This window comes from Patella vulgata, chromosome 3 (genome assembly GCF_932274485.2).
Source record: "Patella vulgata chromosome 3, xgPatVulg1.2, whole genome shotgun sequence".
Lineage (NCBI taxonomy): Eukaryota > Metazoa > Mollusca > Gastropoda > Patellidae > Patella > Patella vulgata.
Genome location: NC_065881.2, coordinates 5,887,993 through 5,907,135, shown reverse-complemented (window position 1 = coordinate 5,907,135; position 19,143 = coordinate 5,887,993). Strand labels below are relative to the sequence as shown.

General features: G+C 37.9%; 1 protein-coding gene across 3 annotated transcripts in view; it reads right to left on the bottom strand.

The window, feature by feature from the left end:
* Positions 1-19,143, bottom strand: part of LOC126815870 (uncharacterized) — an 88,475-nt gene that overhangs the window by 57,094 nt on the left and 12,238 nt on the right. Inside the window, exon 1 of one of the 3 annotated variants that reach the window (XM_056099740.1) lies at positions 18,112-18,129. The exons of 1 other annotated variant lie outside the window; for it this stretch is intronic. Coding sequence is in view for 1 of the 2 variants with exons in the window: in XM_050541874.2 (XP_050397831.2) it covers positions 14,319-14,324 (6 nt within the window). In the remaining variant the exon portion in view is untranslated. Of the gene's footprint in view, positions 1-14,318; positions 14,340-18,111; positions 18,130-19,143 lie in introns of those variants that run through there. One more of the 3 variants, XM_050541874.2, reaches the window with a different exon arrangement.

Sequence of the window (19,143 nt, the reverse complement as noted above, 5' to 3'; positions counted from 1 at the left end):
TATAATTTACATGCATTATATTTCAACCGTTACAGTTTTATCTTTTTTTCGCAAAACTACTTTATTTACACAATCTGGAATTATTATTTCGAGAGTGTTATTAGCACTTGATGGCACATCTTGGTTTACGCAAGTTTTCAACTTCTTAATTTCCTGAATTTCGTCATTATCTTCTTGTGTACCGGTAGTTTTAATGTCATTTATTTCAGGCGGCCCCAAAGACTTGCTAACACTATCTTTAATAGAAAATAACTCTCTTTGGTATTTCTGGACAGCGTTGCTTCTATGGGCACTCCTTGACGTCACAGCCTTATCCGAAAAACCATCATTGTACAAAGTTGTGCAACAAGTTACCCGACCAGAGTGGTTTGATATTGTTCGACCCTCAATACTAAGTCCAGCTTGTTGATAAAATTTTTTAAACATTTGAGAAAGTTTATTAAAAGTTATATTGGCAGCACTAAACCTGGGATGTTGACTTTCATCAGTTACGGTTGTGGTCAGTGGTTTTTTATATAGAAATCCTTTACGGGGAATAAGCGATAGATAATAATCATACATTTTCACCAAACAACGCTCATTATCTGGCTGTTCATAGTGTTCAATTGGTGTAATTGTCACATTTTTTCGTTTTAATCCACCTTGCGAGTTTTTTTGTATCCTAGGAGTGAATCTTATAAATTTTCTCTTGTTTTTTTGATCAGTCAAAATTTCAAATTGTTCAGCTTCAACACACTTATGTTGCTCCATACCTCTAAATGCAAAGGCTTTTCCATTATAGAAAAATATCGCGTTACTCAGTCCTTCTGCTGTGTTCATAGAAAAAACACCCTTATCCCACATTACTTTTTCCTCTTCTGGAAGCACTGGTTCATATGATTTTACTTTTGTTCCAAATCCAAGAGATGTCAGTCGTTTCATTTCGGAATCCAATATTTTGCGGAATGTACTAAATTTCTCATCATCATCTCTCAAAATATGCACATTATTTCTGTTACAATCATTTTTGATATACCTTTGTAATCCCGAAACAATTTGAACAAGAGTGTTTGGTGGATAATTTGTCGCATCTTTACGCCTTATCTCAACAATAAATCTTTGCAGCCAAAATTGTAATTCTTCATCATTTAATGTATTAATGTCCGTAGGAATTAATTTTCCTTTCTCAAAATATGTCTCTGGCTTAGAGTTCCTATTATCAACCCAGTCCTTCCATAAATTTAACGCCCATTTGTTGTTGTTTCTGGTCTTGATTGGAACTGAACATTTTTGTATATTTTCTAAATCTGCCTGCTTCACAGGACTAGAAAAACGTCCTTTATTATCACGAGTCACACATGGCATATCCACTAGTTGTTGCGTTGGAATATCCATCACTTGCGATAGGCTAATTAGTTCATCATCTGATGGAAACGATGCCCAGTCGACAGCAAAATCTGGCACATCCATATTGAAGTACATTTACTATAGTGACTATAAAATTACTACTGAATGAATGAAGGAACATAATAAGATTAAAGTTGTACTCATTAACGATCAAAAGTTACTTGTAATCACTTGTAATCACCTTTAATCTCTTAATCTCATGACTTATACAGGTGACATTGAATGACTCCACCCAATTGTCAATCACTCTATGACCACACCTACAAATTATTCAACTTTAACAAATTTCATATTTCAATTAGTTTTCCCCAAATATTTTATGAAATATAAATAATACAAATATCATACTATATTTTGTATAAGTTTTGAAAGTAGAGATCATGTTCTAAGTGAGTTAGAACCCATATAGAAAATTCTTCATGGTTTAGAAAGGGCTACGCCCTTTCTAAACCATGAAGAATTTTCTATATGGGTTCTAACTCTTACACAGCGCGTGGGAGGGCCTTTAAAAGATTTAATTGAACTTATATAAATAATGGTATGTTTTTAGTATATTATATTGGCATTTTTTGAAAAAAATGAAATGGGGTTTAACGTCCTACTGTTCTGCTCCTAACCTGGGCTAATGAAGACGGGCATACGCCATACAGTGTGCTATGAGGGAAATTTTGCCCGGACAGCGGCACTACGGCCTACTCTTATATCGAATTCCAACTGCCAAGGGATCTTTTACGTGCACGCCAATGTGTACACGGGACCTCGGTTTTTCGTCCCATCCGAACGACTAGACAGCTTTCCTTGGCATTTTTTAAAAATATTAATGAATTCGTTTTGTCAAATGTAAACTTTGAAATGATAACGAAGAGGGAGGAAAATGGGGTTTAACATCCACTCGACACTAACAAGTCTTTTCTGGATTGAGATAATGGGTATTTTTATTTCATGTCTCCATAGCTGAGGGGAGCCACGGTGGCTTAGTGGGTAGCCTGGAGGTCGCGTGTTCGATCCTTGCATTGGCCGAGAAAGTTCATCCAGATTTTCCGACGTGGTTTCCCCGTGTCAGTGGTGCACACTGCCGTACGATGGTACGTGCAGATACGTTTCGATACGATCAACACGATTGCTACGACTGACCTCAATATATGATAAAACCTGATAGGATCACCACGATTACTACACGATTAAAACCACGATTTCAATCGTAGCACAAACCGTGATAGTGGGAACCTGATAGGATCACCACGATTACTCCACGATTAAAACCTCGATTTCAATCGTAGCACGAATCCTGATAGTGGGAACTAGCATGACCAGGAATTTCAGGGCACGATCCCGTTGTCAGCTGAGAAAGTTCATCGAGATTCTCCTCCTTGCTTTCCTGTTGTTAGAGGTGCGGGACGGACGACCTAGCTAGAAAAGCCATATGGTCTTGTGGGTTGGAGAAAAACCTTGGTTCCATTCACAGCACAGATCCCCCGACAGTTGAAAATAGAATAAGTGTAAGCAGGGCATGACGCATGTCCTTCTTTAACAGCCCAGTTGGGGTAAATAAACACGATCTTGTTATATGGACCAGGAACTGATCATTGGATGAAATTCAAAAATTTAATTCACCAAATCGACGCATCATTGTTCAACGAACAAGCATGCCAATGATCATGCCGATCGGACCCGCATTAACAGAGCCATAGTCTTTGTAGAAGAGCGTTACCCCCAGAACAAGATGACCGAGTGGCGATACCTTTTAGGACCTTACAGACTACACAGAATCTTCAGAGACAACATCAGATCAGAACGCCGGTAATATAACAACTCTTCCAGATCTTACTGTAGTACAGACAAGTAAAACAAAATTTTGAACTATAAAAAACGAAACGAAATAGGATCGATGTTTTAATCAGATTGTTTACCAGAACGCCGGTAATATAACAACTCTTCCAGATCCTAGTGTAGTAAAGACAAGTAAAACGAAATTTTTAATTATAAAAAACGGAACGAAAGACAGATCTGGTATTTAGCACAACGTTGTGTTGCTAAATATAGAGACTTAGTTTGTGTTGTTAACTATAAAAAACTAAACGAAATAAGTTCTATGTTTTAATATGTTGCTAAATATATAGACTACGTTTGTATTGTATGTTTTTTTTACCAATTTTCAACCCATTAAGTGTAAATAATTTAATTAAAATCAACCTGTCCATAATATCATATCTAGTGTATTGGACGTTAAATCTTTAATAAACAACAACAACAAAGTGTTGTTAATAGCGAACTTTTAGACTTACCTCATCAGTCCCAGGCTACAGAACTATAAACTATTAAAAATGTTATCAGTGTCGATATGAAATACAACATCAGCTGTTTGTCATATAAACAGAAATAATTGAATCAATAATTTTCTAAGATCTTTATTCATTTATCTCCCTCGGTAAACACAATCTGTATTCGATATAAAAAGTTTTTATAACTTGATATTATTGGCCTATATTATTGCTATTATTATTCAAATGACGGGTGGTCAATAATGATTGACACCTTACAGAATACCCGGTCCAGCAGCTGTTCACGACAAAATATACTTTATACCCGAAAAAAACCTGAACGCTTCTTAATAAAAGTATATAGTTATTGTACAAGTGACCTTTTAGAAATAGAAATTAAATGAAACGGGACGATAATGTTTACACGAGAACACGGTTTTTCGTCCCATCCGAACGACTAGACACTGCTCTTGCCAGCCCCTACTTTCCAGCACCACTGACAAGAGGAAACTGCTCCGATAAATCCCGAGGAGCTTTCTTGGACAACACCAGGAGCGAGCTAACGTCTTACTCACTGAGCCACCGCGGTTCTCTGTGTGTGTGTGTGGGGGGGGGGTAACTGGGTAAGGCACCGGCTCGCTAGTCTGGGGGGTGTTCGATCCCTGCATTGGCCGGGAAGGTTCATCGGGATATTCCGGCATGGTTCCCCTTTGTCAGTGATGCAGGATGGAGGGGCTGACAAGGACAGCTGTCCAGTCGTTCGGATGGAACAAAAAACCTAGGTCCCGTGTGTACATTTGCGTGCACGTAAAAGATCCCTTGGCAGTTGGAATTCGATACAAGAACAGGCCATAGTACCGATGCCCGGGCAAAATTTCCCATCTTCATTAGCCCAGTCGAAGTAGAACAGTAGGACGTTAAAACTCATTTCATTTTATTTAATATCGTACACATGGGGATGTTTCTCCGTAATTCTGACCATGGTTGATCATGCTAATAATGCATCAATGGAATGAAGTACGGTTTATTTTCTGCATCAACCATGCTTATTTCAGTTGGGGAGGGAATTATATGTTCCCTATTGCCTACTTTAGCAACTGGGTGTCTTCGATGACACTCATCATGACATCGTAACCCGGCCAGTTATAGGAAACATGTCTGTCGTCGCTACATGCCACGACCGGACATAGAACCTCGTGGAGTGTTACATAGACAGAGTAATTAATGTCAACCTGTTTATCGCATTAGGGTGACCCACCATAAATAAATATCTCCAAATATCTCGACAATTACGCCACAATATTTATATATATATGCCAAGCCTCAAATCAGTTTCACACACTTATAGTCACTAAATAAACGATCATGTTGTACTTAATTAGCTATGACCATTAATCATCTATAAATAATAGACTGAAAACTGGTTCCAAATGTCGTCCATAACATCCAGACACTTTTGAGTAAAAGATAGGTTACGTGCCCTTGTTTTGAAATTAGTCTCGCTTAACCAGTCTATCGACCATTCTACGTCTGATTGACAGGTCGGGATAATCAAGACTACTTTTTTACGAAACATAACAGAAAGCTAGAACAAGAAATTGAATTTAGAAATAAGCACTTTAGACAACTCAACAATTGTTTTAAGAAACTTGTAAAAGTAAAATGAAACTACTGCTAGTATCATGTTCCTGCTAACGAAAGTGATTCAGAGATATTATTTGTACTAAACCAAAAGATGCCGCTCTTAACGGTACAGTTAATGATAAATCAATTTAAAAAATAAAACAAACGTAATTTCTAAAGCTGCTGTAATAACCAAGAAGTTAAATTTTACTACTATTCAAAATCGTCAACAATAGATATTTTACGGCTGTAATAGTTGATATATTTGTAGAGAATTGCACATGCCATGGCTATTTATCGACTCAAAGAGAGTGCGGGGTAGTCAGAAATCAGTTCGAGACACGCAACTGAAGCGTGCACATTTAGCCGTGTCGAGACCAACTTTCTGTAGAGTGCACGGGTCATCCTACAGTATTGTCTACTTTAGCAACTGGGTGTCTTCGATGACACTCATCTTAACTTCGTAACCCGGCCAGTTATAGGAAACATGTCTGTCGTCGCTACATGACACGATCGGACATAGAACCTCGTGGAGTGTTACATAGACAGAGTAATTAATGTCAACCTGTTTATCGCATTGTTAAATAAAATAATTATACAATACTGACATGCAGTGGCAGATACAGGTTTGGGGGGGGGGGGTCTAAGCAACAGCGTAAAATATTCATTTAAACATACATTATGCAAGAGCTAAATATGCCTATTGCAGGTCTTTCTTTAGGCCTTAAATGTTATCTAAATTATTAATTAGACATTAATTAACTTATCCAGACCATAATCAACTCTCGATGTCAACGTTAACCTGCGATATTTACTGGATTTGAATACATTTTGTGACGGATAATTGAAAGTAAAAATAGATAATCGAGACTAGCCTAAAATTCAATGGCTAATATCTCGGTTCAGAGTGAAGCCATTTGACTGAAATTTTCAACATATTCTCTTTTCATTATCTATTTATTATAGCGAGAACCGTCAGCTCTTTCTCTAATCTTTCATAATCTCCCGTTGTAATGTTCAAAATCTACATATGGCAATATAATGTGTCTGTGCATACATGCAGTATATTAAGTTAAATGTGAGTTAATCGAGTCTAATTGCATATTGTAGGATAGTATCTAGTGTCTTGAAAATCGAGTCAGTTGCTTAGCAACCGAGCGGATGTTGTGAACATGTGCGATGAAAGTAAAGATGAAAGTGCGTGATGTGAGCTGGTGACAGCGTACTGTTTTCTACCGCAAGTTAACACGAGCCAAAACGCTAAGATTATCTATGTATGTATCTATCAGAATATGACTTGTAACCAGTGAACCTTTGTGAAATAACTAATGTGATGGTGAATAAATAGTTGTTATGTTGCAGTTTCATATTTCTTATGGACACATCATGGGGTTTTATCAAAGCGGTGACGCGCGTATGTAACGATATGCTGAAAAGGGACTAGCTTAGATTTGTAGCGGTGTCATGTGAATAATTTAGTGGGGTGAACTTCATCGAACTAGTCTTCACCAGCTCGGCATCCACATAATCAAGTAGAAAACATCTGAAATTGACATTTCGATGAAAACATCGTGTTGTGCGACTTTCACTTTTGTGACATTAATTTGTGTTTTTCTGATGTCTGGAATGAAGAAACGTGAAGCGGGAAACATAACCCCTCCTCCGCCTGTCTTGGAGCCACACATAGAAATTGTAAGTACAAATTCTAGTCGTGAAACTGTCTCGGATCCTGGATTGATTTCCGATGATGTGATACAAAATGACATTGAAGTAACTGAGAATGACGACAGGCCGACTGGCCTGCACGGGGCCGGTATTCATGACGAACAAGTGACAGCAGCACGTGCGCCACATGGGGCCGGTACTATGTCTATGGTTGATGATAAACCCACTGTGAATCCCGAAGATAGTATCTCGAATATTAGTAGTAAAGGGAGTAAAATTTCTTCAGCCTCTAGAGCCAAAATGCGTGCAATTAAACTAAAAGAGGAATTGTTTGCTTTGGAAGAGTCCAATCAACTAGAAAAACAAAAACTTGAAATGCAACGAGCCATGGAAGAAATCAACAGAAAACAAAAAGAAATACGTCTGCGAGCACAACTTAAAGCAGCAACAGAAATAGCAACAGTGTTAGAAAATAAAAGTAGAGTGTCAGATTCAGAACTAACATTGAAACAAAAACCTATAATTCCTGAACATTCTCCCAGCAGTGTTTCTAATCATGTGACTGAACCTGAAAGTTGTGTGAATATTGAACCGGAAATCCCTGTGAGTTCTGATAGTTGCCCTAAAACGGCTGTGAATAATGTTGACATATCCGATATATTGGCTAAACTTGTTGAAAATCAGAGGGACCAAGTACTTCCTAGTCAGGAATTACATTATTTTGATGGAACTGATGTGTTATCTTATCAAACATTTGTGAAGAATTTTCAATTTATTATTGAACGGAACACTAGTGACCCTGCCAGACTTTTAGAATTTATGTTAAAATACACAAAGGGTGAAGCACACGAACTGATCAAATTCTGCCCTTTGATAGAACCGCCTGTTGATGCGTATCGTGAAGCAAGAAGACTGTTAGACAGGGACTATGGTAATTCGCAACTCATAGCCTCTGCATTTGCATCAAAAGCTGAACATTGGTCGAAAATTCAGAATGGTGATAAAGTGGGGTTAAGAAAGTTTTCAATATTCTTAACCAATTGTGTTAATTCAAAACAAAATAATAAAGACATGAACTTTCTTGATGGTTTTGAATTTATTAAGACATTGTGTAGTAAACTGCCTATAGCCATACAACAAAAGTGGATTTCGGAAGTTGGTCGACTCCGTGAAAAGGAGAATCGTTCTCCTACTTTAATTGACTTTGAAAACTTTGTGGGTGTTTTATCAAGGAACGAGAACGATCCGAGAGTTAGTGGATTGGGTTACCAACAGAGATCAAATTATCAGTCATTCAGCGTTCAACCAAAAATCCCACAAAGGAGAGTGAACGCAACAAACATTCAACCTGTGGTACAACATGGTACGAAACGTGAAAATCTAGCAGCAAAGTCGCCATGCCTTTATTGTGGACAGCAAACGTATCATTCTTTATTGCAGTGTAGACGATTTGCTGGAATCACTCAATCTGATCGTGATATGTCAGTAAGAAAACTTGGTTTGTGTTATGCATGCCTAAATCCTGGTCATATGAAGGATACATGTCCAAATCCTGAATGGTCAAAATGTGACAAGTGTACGAGAACTCACCAAACTGTTATGCATGATCCTGCAAGGGACAGGAAAAACTTTAATAATAATAGTGAAACCAGTGTCAAGAAAAGTATTGATAATACGAACTACAAAATAACTTCAGGTTGTGTTAAAGCTGAAATTATGGGTGGAAACCCTTTAATGGCAATTGTTCCTATCTGCCTAAAACCAAAAGTGAATGACGATATAGTTTCAACCTATGCCTTCGTAGATAATGGCTCGGGTGTGTTATTTTTTAACAATGAGATTTCATATCATCTGAAACTCAGATGTAAACAAACTCAAGTTGTGTTAAAAACCATTAATTTGGAAGAGACTATAAACACTAGTATAGTGACTGATCTTGTACAAGTTAGTGATGTTTGTGGTAAAGCATTTTATGATTTGCCTCCAGCGTACATAAGGGATGAAATTCCAGTTACTATGAAGGATGCACCTCAACAGTCCGATATCAATAAATGGGAACATTTTAAGGACATTAAATTACCTGATTTGGGTGGTAACTGTATACCCAAAGTGACAGTGATGATTGGTGTGAACTTTCCATTGGCGACACAGCCACTCGAGATTCGTACAGGCAACCTCGGTGAACCGTATGCTGTAAGATCACCTTTGGGTTGGTTGTTCTACGGTCTTAACGGGAAATTTGAAAATCATATTAGTGTTAATTATTGTCATGTTGACCATAATTTAGAGCTACAAGTTAAAAGGTACTTTAATCTCGAATTCGGTGAAAGGCTATGTGATGACCGACAATTCATGTCAGTAGAAGATAAACGGTTCATCAATATTATGGACAATTCTATAAAATTAAAAGATGGACATTATGAAACCAATCTGCCTTTAAGAAATCGTGATGTTGTGATGCCAAATAACAGGCTTCAAGCCGAAGTGTTCGCTTATAAACTGAGAAAGAGATTAAGTGTCAATGAATTTCTTCATAAACAATATACCGATTTCATGAATAATTTAGAATCGAAAAACTATGCCGAAAAAGTGCCAAAAGGTGAATTGGTGAAACTAGATGGTAAAGTATGGTATTTAAATCATCATAATGTTGTGCATCCAAGAAAACCCAATAAGGTGAGAGTGGTATTTAACTGCCCTTTGATGTATGATAATACATCTCTCAATGAACAATTATTGTCAGGCCCTGACTTGACAAATAAATTACTCGGTGTGCTTTTAAGATGGCGACAAGACTATTTTGCTGTCATGAGCGATATAGAGAGCATGTTTTATCAAGTCAGAGTTAGTAAATCTGATGTAGACTTTATGAGATTTTTATGGTGGCCAAAAGGGGATATAAATCAAGCATTAACTGAATATCGTATGTTAGTCCATTTATTTGGAGCTGTCAGTTCTCCGAGCTGTTCCAATTTCGCTCTCAAACGTGTAGCAAGCGACAATATAGGTAAAGTAGATCAAAGTGTCATTGACTCAATCAACAATGATTTTTACGTGGATGACTTTTTAAAATCGTTGCCGAGTGAACCTGAAGCCATTTCCTTAGTGAAAGATATTCGTACTGTATTAAGATCCGGTGGTTTTAATTTGACAAAATGGGTCAGTAACAGTCGCAATTTGATGAAAACTATCCCGGCATCTGATAGAGTTGATGAAACCAAAAACTTGGATTTCGACAATATCAATGACAATTTACCAGTGCAACGTGCATTGGGTGTGAAATGGGGTGTCGAAGACGATAAAATTGAATTTAGTGTGAGCTCTATGAATCCAAAAGCAACTCGTCGTAACATTTTATCGGTTATGAGTTCTGTGTACGACCCGTTTGGGTTCGCTTCTCCGTTCGTTCTCCGTGCTAAGTTAATCATTCAAGACTTATGTCGCGAAAAACTTGGTTGGGATCAAGAAATACCAGAAAAACATGAACGCGATTGGAGAAACTGGGTAAATGATTTACCGAACTTAGAAAACGTGTCAATTGATCGCTGTTTAAAGCCGAAGTCTTTTGGTAATATTGTGAATACACAATTGCATCATTTCGCAGATTCATCGCAAAATGCATACGCAATGGTTACTTATGTAAGATTTGAAAGTGACCGTGGTGAAGTACATGTGTCATTTGTGATAGGGAGATCACGTGTTGCGCCTATTAAACCGCACACAATTGTAAAGTTGGAATTATCAGCTGCTACGTCAGTTGTAAGAATTAACAATATGTTGAATATGGAATTGACTATACCAGTGAACCAAGTGTACTTCTGGACAGACAGCCAGACGGTACTGAAGTATATCGCGAATGAGAAAGCGCGTTATCAGGTGTTCGTGTCTAATCGCTTAGCAGTAATACGTGATGGATCGGAAATTGATCAATGGAGGTATGTTCCGTCTAAGCAGAACCCCGCTGATCATGCCTCTCGAGGTCTTAGTGCAGATGCCCTTAAATCTGTCAACTGGATAACGGGTCCAGGTTTTCTGTATGAGTCATCTGAGAAATGGCCGCCTATGCCAGTATTTAGTGAAAAACTTGACAATGAAACTGTGAGTGAAATAAACGTCGGGTGTATCAAGGTAAATCAAGACGATGTAAACAAGTTATTTAATCATTATTCGAACTGGAATCGTCTTAAACGCGGTATATCGTGGTGGTTAAGACTAAAGGCTATTTTAAAATTGAAAAGCCAAAAACTCGAAATTCCTGACAGTTTACGGAATGGAATCTTGACCGTGGATGAAGTATCAAGTGCTGAAAAATCTATCATTCAGTGTATTCAGAAATCTGTTTTTTCTGAAGATTATAAAATAATCTCTGGTGACAAAAATAATTCTGTTAAGTCCAATAGTGCTTTGTCAAATTTGGATCCTGTGTTTTTAAATGGTCTAATCTGTGTCGGTGGCAGATTAAGAAATGCTGACATTCCTAGTGATGCTAAACATCAAATTATTCTCCCAAAGAATAATCATGTGTCGATCTTAATTGTTAAATACTTTCATCATAAAGTAGGTCACCAGGGTCGTAATCATACGACTGCTGAGATACGTCAGAAATTCTGGATCATAAGATCTGGTGTTTTAGTGAAAGAGATAATCCGTAACTGTGTCATATGCCGTAAGATAAATTCTCGTGCTGGTCAGCAAAAGATGGCTGATTTGCCTAAAACTCGTGTTCAAGCTGATCTTAAAGCATTTACCAGTGTAGGCATCGACTACTTTGGTCATTTTGAGATTAAAGTAGGTCGATCGGTGAAAAAGCGGTATGGAGTGATATTTACATGTTTTACTACCCGTGCCATCCATATAGAGGTGTCAACTTCTTTAGATACTAGTTCTTGTGTTAGTGCTATCCGTCGGTTTATTGCTAGAAGGGGTGTGCCAAAGGACATATTTTCTGACAATGGAACTAATTTAGTAAGTGCAAGTAAAGAACTACGCGATGGTGTGAAAGAACTTAATCAAGCTGATCTTAACAGATTTGCTGTAGAACTTAACTTTAAGTGGCATTTTAACCCTCCTACTGCCTCTCACCACGGTGGTGTATGGGAGAGACAAATACGCACAATACGCAAAATATTACAATCACTGTTGAGTGAACAATATTTGAAAACCAGTCAAACTGAAGAACAATTACAAACATTTCTTTGTGAGGTGGAATCGATTATAAACAGTCGTCCTTTAACTCGTGTCTCTGAAGATCCGAATGATTTGGAAGTAATTACTCCAAACTCATTATTATTGTTGCAACCTGTGACGTCATTTCCTACAGGTGTATTCTGTGAACGTGACATTTACTCAAAACGTAGATGGCGGCAAATACAATATCTAGCCGAGTTATTTTGGAAACGGTGGACTAGGGAATATCTCCCAATGTTGCAACAAAGACAAAAGTGGCTAAAACCAAATAGGAACTTTAAAATAGGTGACGTAGTTTTGATAGTGGACGATAATGCACCTAGATGTTCGTGGCTTATGGGTGTTATTATTGATGTATATCCAAATAAACAAGGTCTAGTGAGAAGTGTACAGCTAAGGACAAAGACCACTACATTGGTCAGACCTATAACTAAATTATGCTTTTTATTAGAGCAAGATGCGTGAAATGCGAATCGTGATGAACTGTGAATCGTGCTGAACTGTGAACCCGTGAACTTTCTAAATACTTTAGAATGTCATAACTTTAAGTTTAAAGGTAACTTTCATTTGTGAAATCTGTACAACTAGTATCTTTTCTTTATATGTGAATCATGTAATCTTTAACTTAATTGTGAACTTCAGTAAACTTGTGAATTTGTAGATTGTGACATCATTCTTTATAACATTATTGTTTATTTTGTTGTAAATTACAGTTTTATTCATTTGTTTAGTTTGATTATAATTGTAAAAGTCGTACTGAAGTGTGAGTGCTGAATTGTGAAACAGTATTTGTGAAGTGAGTTAGCTTGGTGAATTAGCTCTAGTTAAGAGTTTCTTGTTTATTTTGATCTTTGAACATTGTAATGTTGTATATCTTATTCTTTGTTATCATAAGATAGGGGCCGGAATGTAATGTTCAAAATCTACATATGGCAATATAATGTGTCTGTGCATACATGCAGTATATTAAGTTAAATGTGAGTTAATCGAGTCTAATTGCATATTGTAGGATAGTATCTAGTGTCTTGAAAATCGAGTCAGTTGCTTAGCAACCGAGCGGATGTTGTGAACATGTGCGATGAAAGTAAAGATGAAAGTGCGTGATGTGAGCTGGTGACAGCGTACTGTTTTCTACCGCAAGTTAACACGAGCCAAAACGCTAAGATTATCTATGTATGTATCTATCAGAATATGACTTGTAACCAGTGAACCTTTGTGAAATAACTAATGTGATGGTGAATAAATAGTTGTTATGTTGCAGTTTCATATTTCTTATGGACACATCATGGGGTTTTATCAAAGCGGTGACGCGCGTATGTAACGATATGCTGAAAAGGGACTAGCTTAGATTTGTAGCGGTGTCATGTGAATAATTTAGTGGGGTGAACTTCATCGAACTAGTCTTCACCAGCTCGGCATCCACACCCGTTAACATTCTATTTTTATGAAACGTGTAAATTTGAGCTGAAATGGGCCGCAAATCATCATTGACACAGAGTAGATTTCCTAAATTTTCTCGGAGGCGAATCCCCCAAACCCCATATCTCACCCCCCCCCCCCCCACATCCTGTGTCCGCCACTGCTGACATGTTCTAACATATCCCACCGTTTCTACTAATCACATGCCATTATATTTACATGAGGCAAATTCCCCAACCCCCACACCCCCATACCCCCACCCCCACCACAGATATATCTTGTGCCCGCCACTAATGACATGTTTTAACATATCCCACCGTTTCTACTAATCACATGTCATTATATTTACATGAGGCAAATTCCCCAGCCCCCACACCCCCGAACCCCCACCCCCACCACAGATATATCTTGTGCCCGCCACTAATGACATGTTTTAACATATCCCACTGTCCCTACTAATCACATGTCATTATATTTACATGAGGTAAATTCCCCAGCCCCCACACCCCCGAACCCCCACCCGCACCACATCTTGTGCCCGCCACTAATGACATGTTTTAACATATCCCACCGTTTCTATTAATTACATGTCATTATATTTACACGACTACTGACATGAATATGTAACACTAACACTGGCTTGTTATCTTAATGTCAGACTAACAATAAACATAATCTCTGCATCACAAATACTCGACAATTTTAAAGACGACTTTGTAAACAAAGAGTTAAAACATGGCCAGATTTTGTGTCTGATTAGAAGAGAGGTTGTCTGACCTTCATGTTGTTGATTTGGATTAGTTTTAACAAACAAAGTCATCGCTTGCCTCCATTCTTCTTCATGTCACGTGATTTCACCAGAATGCTTGTTGGTCTGGTAATGAGAGAAAATGAATCCGAAAGACACAAAATGGCTGCCGTCCTTTATTATGTCGTCTCGACCATTTAGGTCCATTCCGTGTCAAATGAAATGGGGTTTAACGTCCTACTGTTCTGCTCCTAACCTGAGCTAATGAAGACGGGCATACGCCATACAGTGTGCTATGAGGGACATTTTGCCCGGACAGCGGCGCTACGACCTACTCTTATATCAAATTCCAACTGCCAATGGTTCTTTTACGTGCACGTCAATGTGTACACGGGACCTCAGTTTTCTACCCCATCCGAACATCTATACGCTGTTCCTCGCCAGAACCTCTGCCCTGCACGTTCTGCGATATCGTTTCGACAATTTAGACCCATTCTGTGCCCAATGATGTAGAGAATTTAACAAGGACAGTAACATCATCTGTTTACGAGCCAAAATGCAGAACTGTCACAGTGGCCGAGTGAGAATGGCGCCCGTAATTCCATATCCAGGAAGTCCCTGGCTCGATTCTGGTGCACGGTGGAGTGTCAAGGTAAAGCCTCAAGTTCTTAGACAATCTCATTAAAACACAGATCCTATTTCGTTTCTTTTTTTTATAGTTTAAAATTTCGTTTTACTTGTCTTACTAAGGAGAACGCTAGATAGGAGACGGTTTTACTTCACTATCTAGAGGTCATAGAAAGTATAAAAAAACGAAACGAAATATAGATGTGTATTTTAATTTGATATGTTCGTTTGTTTGTGATTGCTGCGTTTTGTGTAAATTATGTGTGGTGCAGCCCCCCCCCCCGCCCCCGCACTTACTATCAGACAGAACCAGAAACCGAGGACTCGTATAAACTGCAGAGTTACAAATCGAACGTCCGTCTTCATTAGCCATGTTAGCGGTATTGGATGGCCAATGGTTAGCGCGCATGTGCGTTGTATCATAAGGTCTGTCATTGAGTCAAATGGCGTGGTTTCGATTCCTCGATTGTACGTGACAAGGAGTAGGGTCGCCTGTCCAACCTCGTGGGTTTTCTCCGAGTCGTCCGATTTCCTCCCACTGCTAAAGATCCCTACACGCAAGCGAATTATTGAGATAAAATTAATCGATATATTAGTCCCGATATATATTTGGGTCGAGTGGACGTTAAACTCTCTCTCTCTCTCCCTCTCTCTCTTTCTCTCGCTCTCTCTCTCTCTCTCTCTCTCTCATTAGCCATGGTATTGGAAAAGGTCGATAAACTTCATGGTATTTCATTAACACGTATGTAGCTTAGTTAATTGGTAAAAATGATCGAGAATTTTTTGCCTTTCTGTGTTATTTAATTAAGAAATGTTCAATATAGAATTTCATTTAAAAAAACAGCTCATTTCCTCGAATTCTATAAATAAATCAGAATATTCCGTGTCTGCCCATAAATTCTTTAATATGGCTACCATTGATTTCAATTGTCAATAATCAAACATGAAAAACTAATCAGTACCTTTGTTGACTTAATCCAAAATATGTGTGAATACCATGAATAGCATTAATCAAAGTAACTTATTGGAGAAACGATATTGATTCAATCAAAGATTTACTGCGTGGATCAAACTCAGCGGAAGGGAGGTAACTCCTCTTCGCGGGAACTTCAATATCGATATCGAATACTGCCGATAATGTATTTATTTGATTATTGAAAAATTGACCACAATTCAATTCTTTTCGGAGTTTATTCTCTAATCTGGAAAGTACACGGAAAAGCATCGAGTCGTTCTGATAACACAGAAACGCGGACCCGTGTATACCAGAAATGAGAAAAGATCGTACCAGCGTTGGCAGGGCAAAATGTCCCTCATAGCACACTGCATATGGCATATGGGATAGATCTATTTGTTAAGGTCACACCCAGATTTCACCAAGGTCACTGAGATTGGGGCACGTGATTGTTGACGAGATTTTGGGCTAGGTCCAGGGTTAGGATTAGTGCTAGCGCTGTTTATATCTCGTGACCGTTGACTAAATGTGGAGGTAGCCTTGAAAAATAGATCTAACTATGACATATCTACGTCTTCACTAGACCGGATGTTGCAGAAAAAGTAGTACGTTATATTTACAGTTTTATCAAATGAAATTAAATGAAATTGGGTTTAACGCCCTACTTTCCTGGGCCGACTGGGTTGATTAAGACGGGCACTAAAGCCACGAAGTAGGCCTATGCTTTAGGGAAATTATTACCCAGAGAGCGACGTTATCGCCCACTATTATATCAATTCCAACTGTAAACGGTTCTTTAACGCGAACACCAGCGTGTACACGGGACTTTTTTTTTAAAATACAGTTTTTAGCATGTCGATCAGGCCCTTAGTTCACAAAACATTCTTAGACTTAAGTTAAGAATTTACGCAAAATATAGTTCTTTATAAACCTTTTGTTGTTTAAATGTGTCAAATACATCAATAAGAAACTAGGTGCAAAGTTTTGTGTTTCTGGATGAAAGATATTTCTTATAAACAGTGATTGAAAGTTGAGTAAATTCTCAACTTAAGTCTGAGAATCCTTTGTGAACTCGGGGCCCGTATTGATCAATTATAAAAATAAACACACGACTTATATGTGTATACTACTTCTGAATTTTATTAACATACTAGGTTTCAGTACACATACAGGTATCGTTATCAATCAAATATAATGTTAATAAAATTCAGAAGTAGTATATCTGTTGCGGCTATTGTTGCAGCTTCCCTTTTTCCTGGGGGTGTAGCGAGGGGGCCACAACTGGGTTTTATCTATAAGAACAAAACACCATCACTCTTTAAGATCGAATATAAACATAGATATATATTTGCCTAAAAGGGGGGAAATGGAATATGCCAATATTCCTACTCGACATATCCATATAAGTGTGTTTATTTTTAATGAAATCTAATTCTGTATGTCTTATAAGGATTATGATCGATTATACCTTAGTAAAGAGTAACAATAATTATGTTACCTGTATTAATCAATATACCTGTATATATATATATATATATATATATATATATATATATATATCGTCTTTTTATATAATATTACCCAACTGTTATGGTAAGGTGTGTGTCTTTATTCAACTCTCTCATTAGATCGATAAAATAAACTAGAGTTACAATAGACCCAACTTGGTTATTGTCTAACGTGTTGAATATACAATAGACTCAATTTGGTTATTATCTGACGTGTTCAATATACAATGAAGCCTACACCTGTCAATTTCTTAACTCATATATAAAGTCAATTAATGAAAACAAAAGTTTCGCTAGACAAAACGAGGTTAATTTCTGTAATAAATAGACCTCAATAATGTCACGCACCTGTTCTGGGTCTTTCAGTAGTAACCAGCTATATCTATAAAGTTTACAATTCAATTAAATACTTCTGATGTTATTTTGAGCTGCTATACGTTGAATTATAACTACCAATGGGTTTTTTCCATGCGGGGGTGAGGGTGGGGGGAGGGGGTGGATGGTCTAGTGGTTAATGCGTGGTTTCGATTTCCCGCTTGACCGTGACAAGGAGTAGGGTCGCTTGTCCAACCTCGTGGGTTTTCTCCGGGTCCTCCGGTTTCCTTCCACTTCTAACGACCTCTATCTGAACGACTAGCCACACGTCGATCTTTACTTCCATAAGCGCCACCCCCGAAAAGAGTGAAGTGAACTTGTAAAGCCCGTCCCGTAACTGATAAAAAAACAACTTACTTGTGCATATTATGAGGACCACACGCCCATTTGTCTACAAACTATATCCAAGCATTAAGTCTATATGACATACTGATATCAACTGAGGGAAAGTTTAAAGTGGGTAATGATCGTGCTTATTTCTAGTTTAATTAAAGAGTCAATATCATATTTACGATCTCTTTTTTTAGGGTGGGGAGGTTGGATGGAGGGTTGAAAGATATACAAGGTTAACGCATCGATTCATTTTCGAAATATAGACGATTTTAAAAACTATTCGTATAGAATCTGCCATGAAACTCAAGAGGATATAGAATAAACAAGACTGTGATTGGATTTTTGATAAATGAAATGAGGTTTATCGTCCTACTTTTCCCGCAACTACTGAGCTAATCCGATGAAAACACAGATCCTATTTCGTTTCTTCTTTTTTTATAGTTCAAAATTTCGTTTTATTTGGTAGAGGTCATCGAAAGTATAAAAAAACGAAACGAAATATAGATCTGTTTTTTAATCGATTGCTACTGGGCTCATACAGACTGACATACGTCTACCCTTATTTCTAATTCCAACTGCCAGAGGTTCTTGTACGTAGACGCCAATGTGTACACAGGACTCGGTTTTTCGTTCCATCCGAGCGACTAGACACTTTTCCCACCGTGGTCCCTTCGTATGATAATGTGAAAAGAAAGTTGGCGTATGAATGACCGAATCTTTAAGTGAAGATAACTCCAATTGGTTTTATGTAAGTGAAGATATTATGTCAACAATATGTTATTACAAATACTTAATATACTGATATAGATAATGATCTGGTTGATATTGATTAACGTATTGTTGAAGGTTGCCAATGTGTACACGGGACCTCGGTTTTTCGTCCCATCCGAACGACTAGACAGCTTTCCTTGTCAGCCCCTCCGTCCTGCATCACTGGCAAGGGAGAACCACGCCGGAAAACCAAAGAAAGACGCCGACTTGACATGGACAGTTGGGCACTGGACACGGGATTGTCACCCGTCTTTTCCATAGAAACTTCCTTCGTTTTGATTGTCC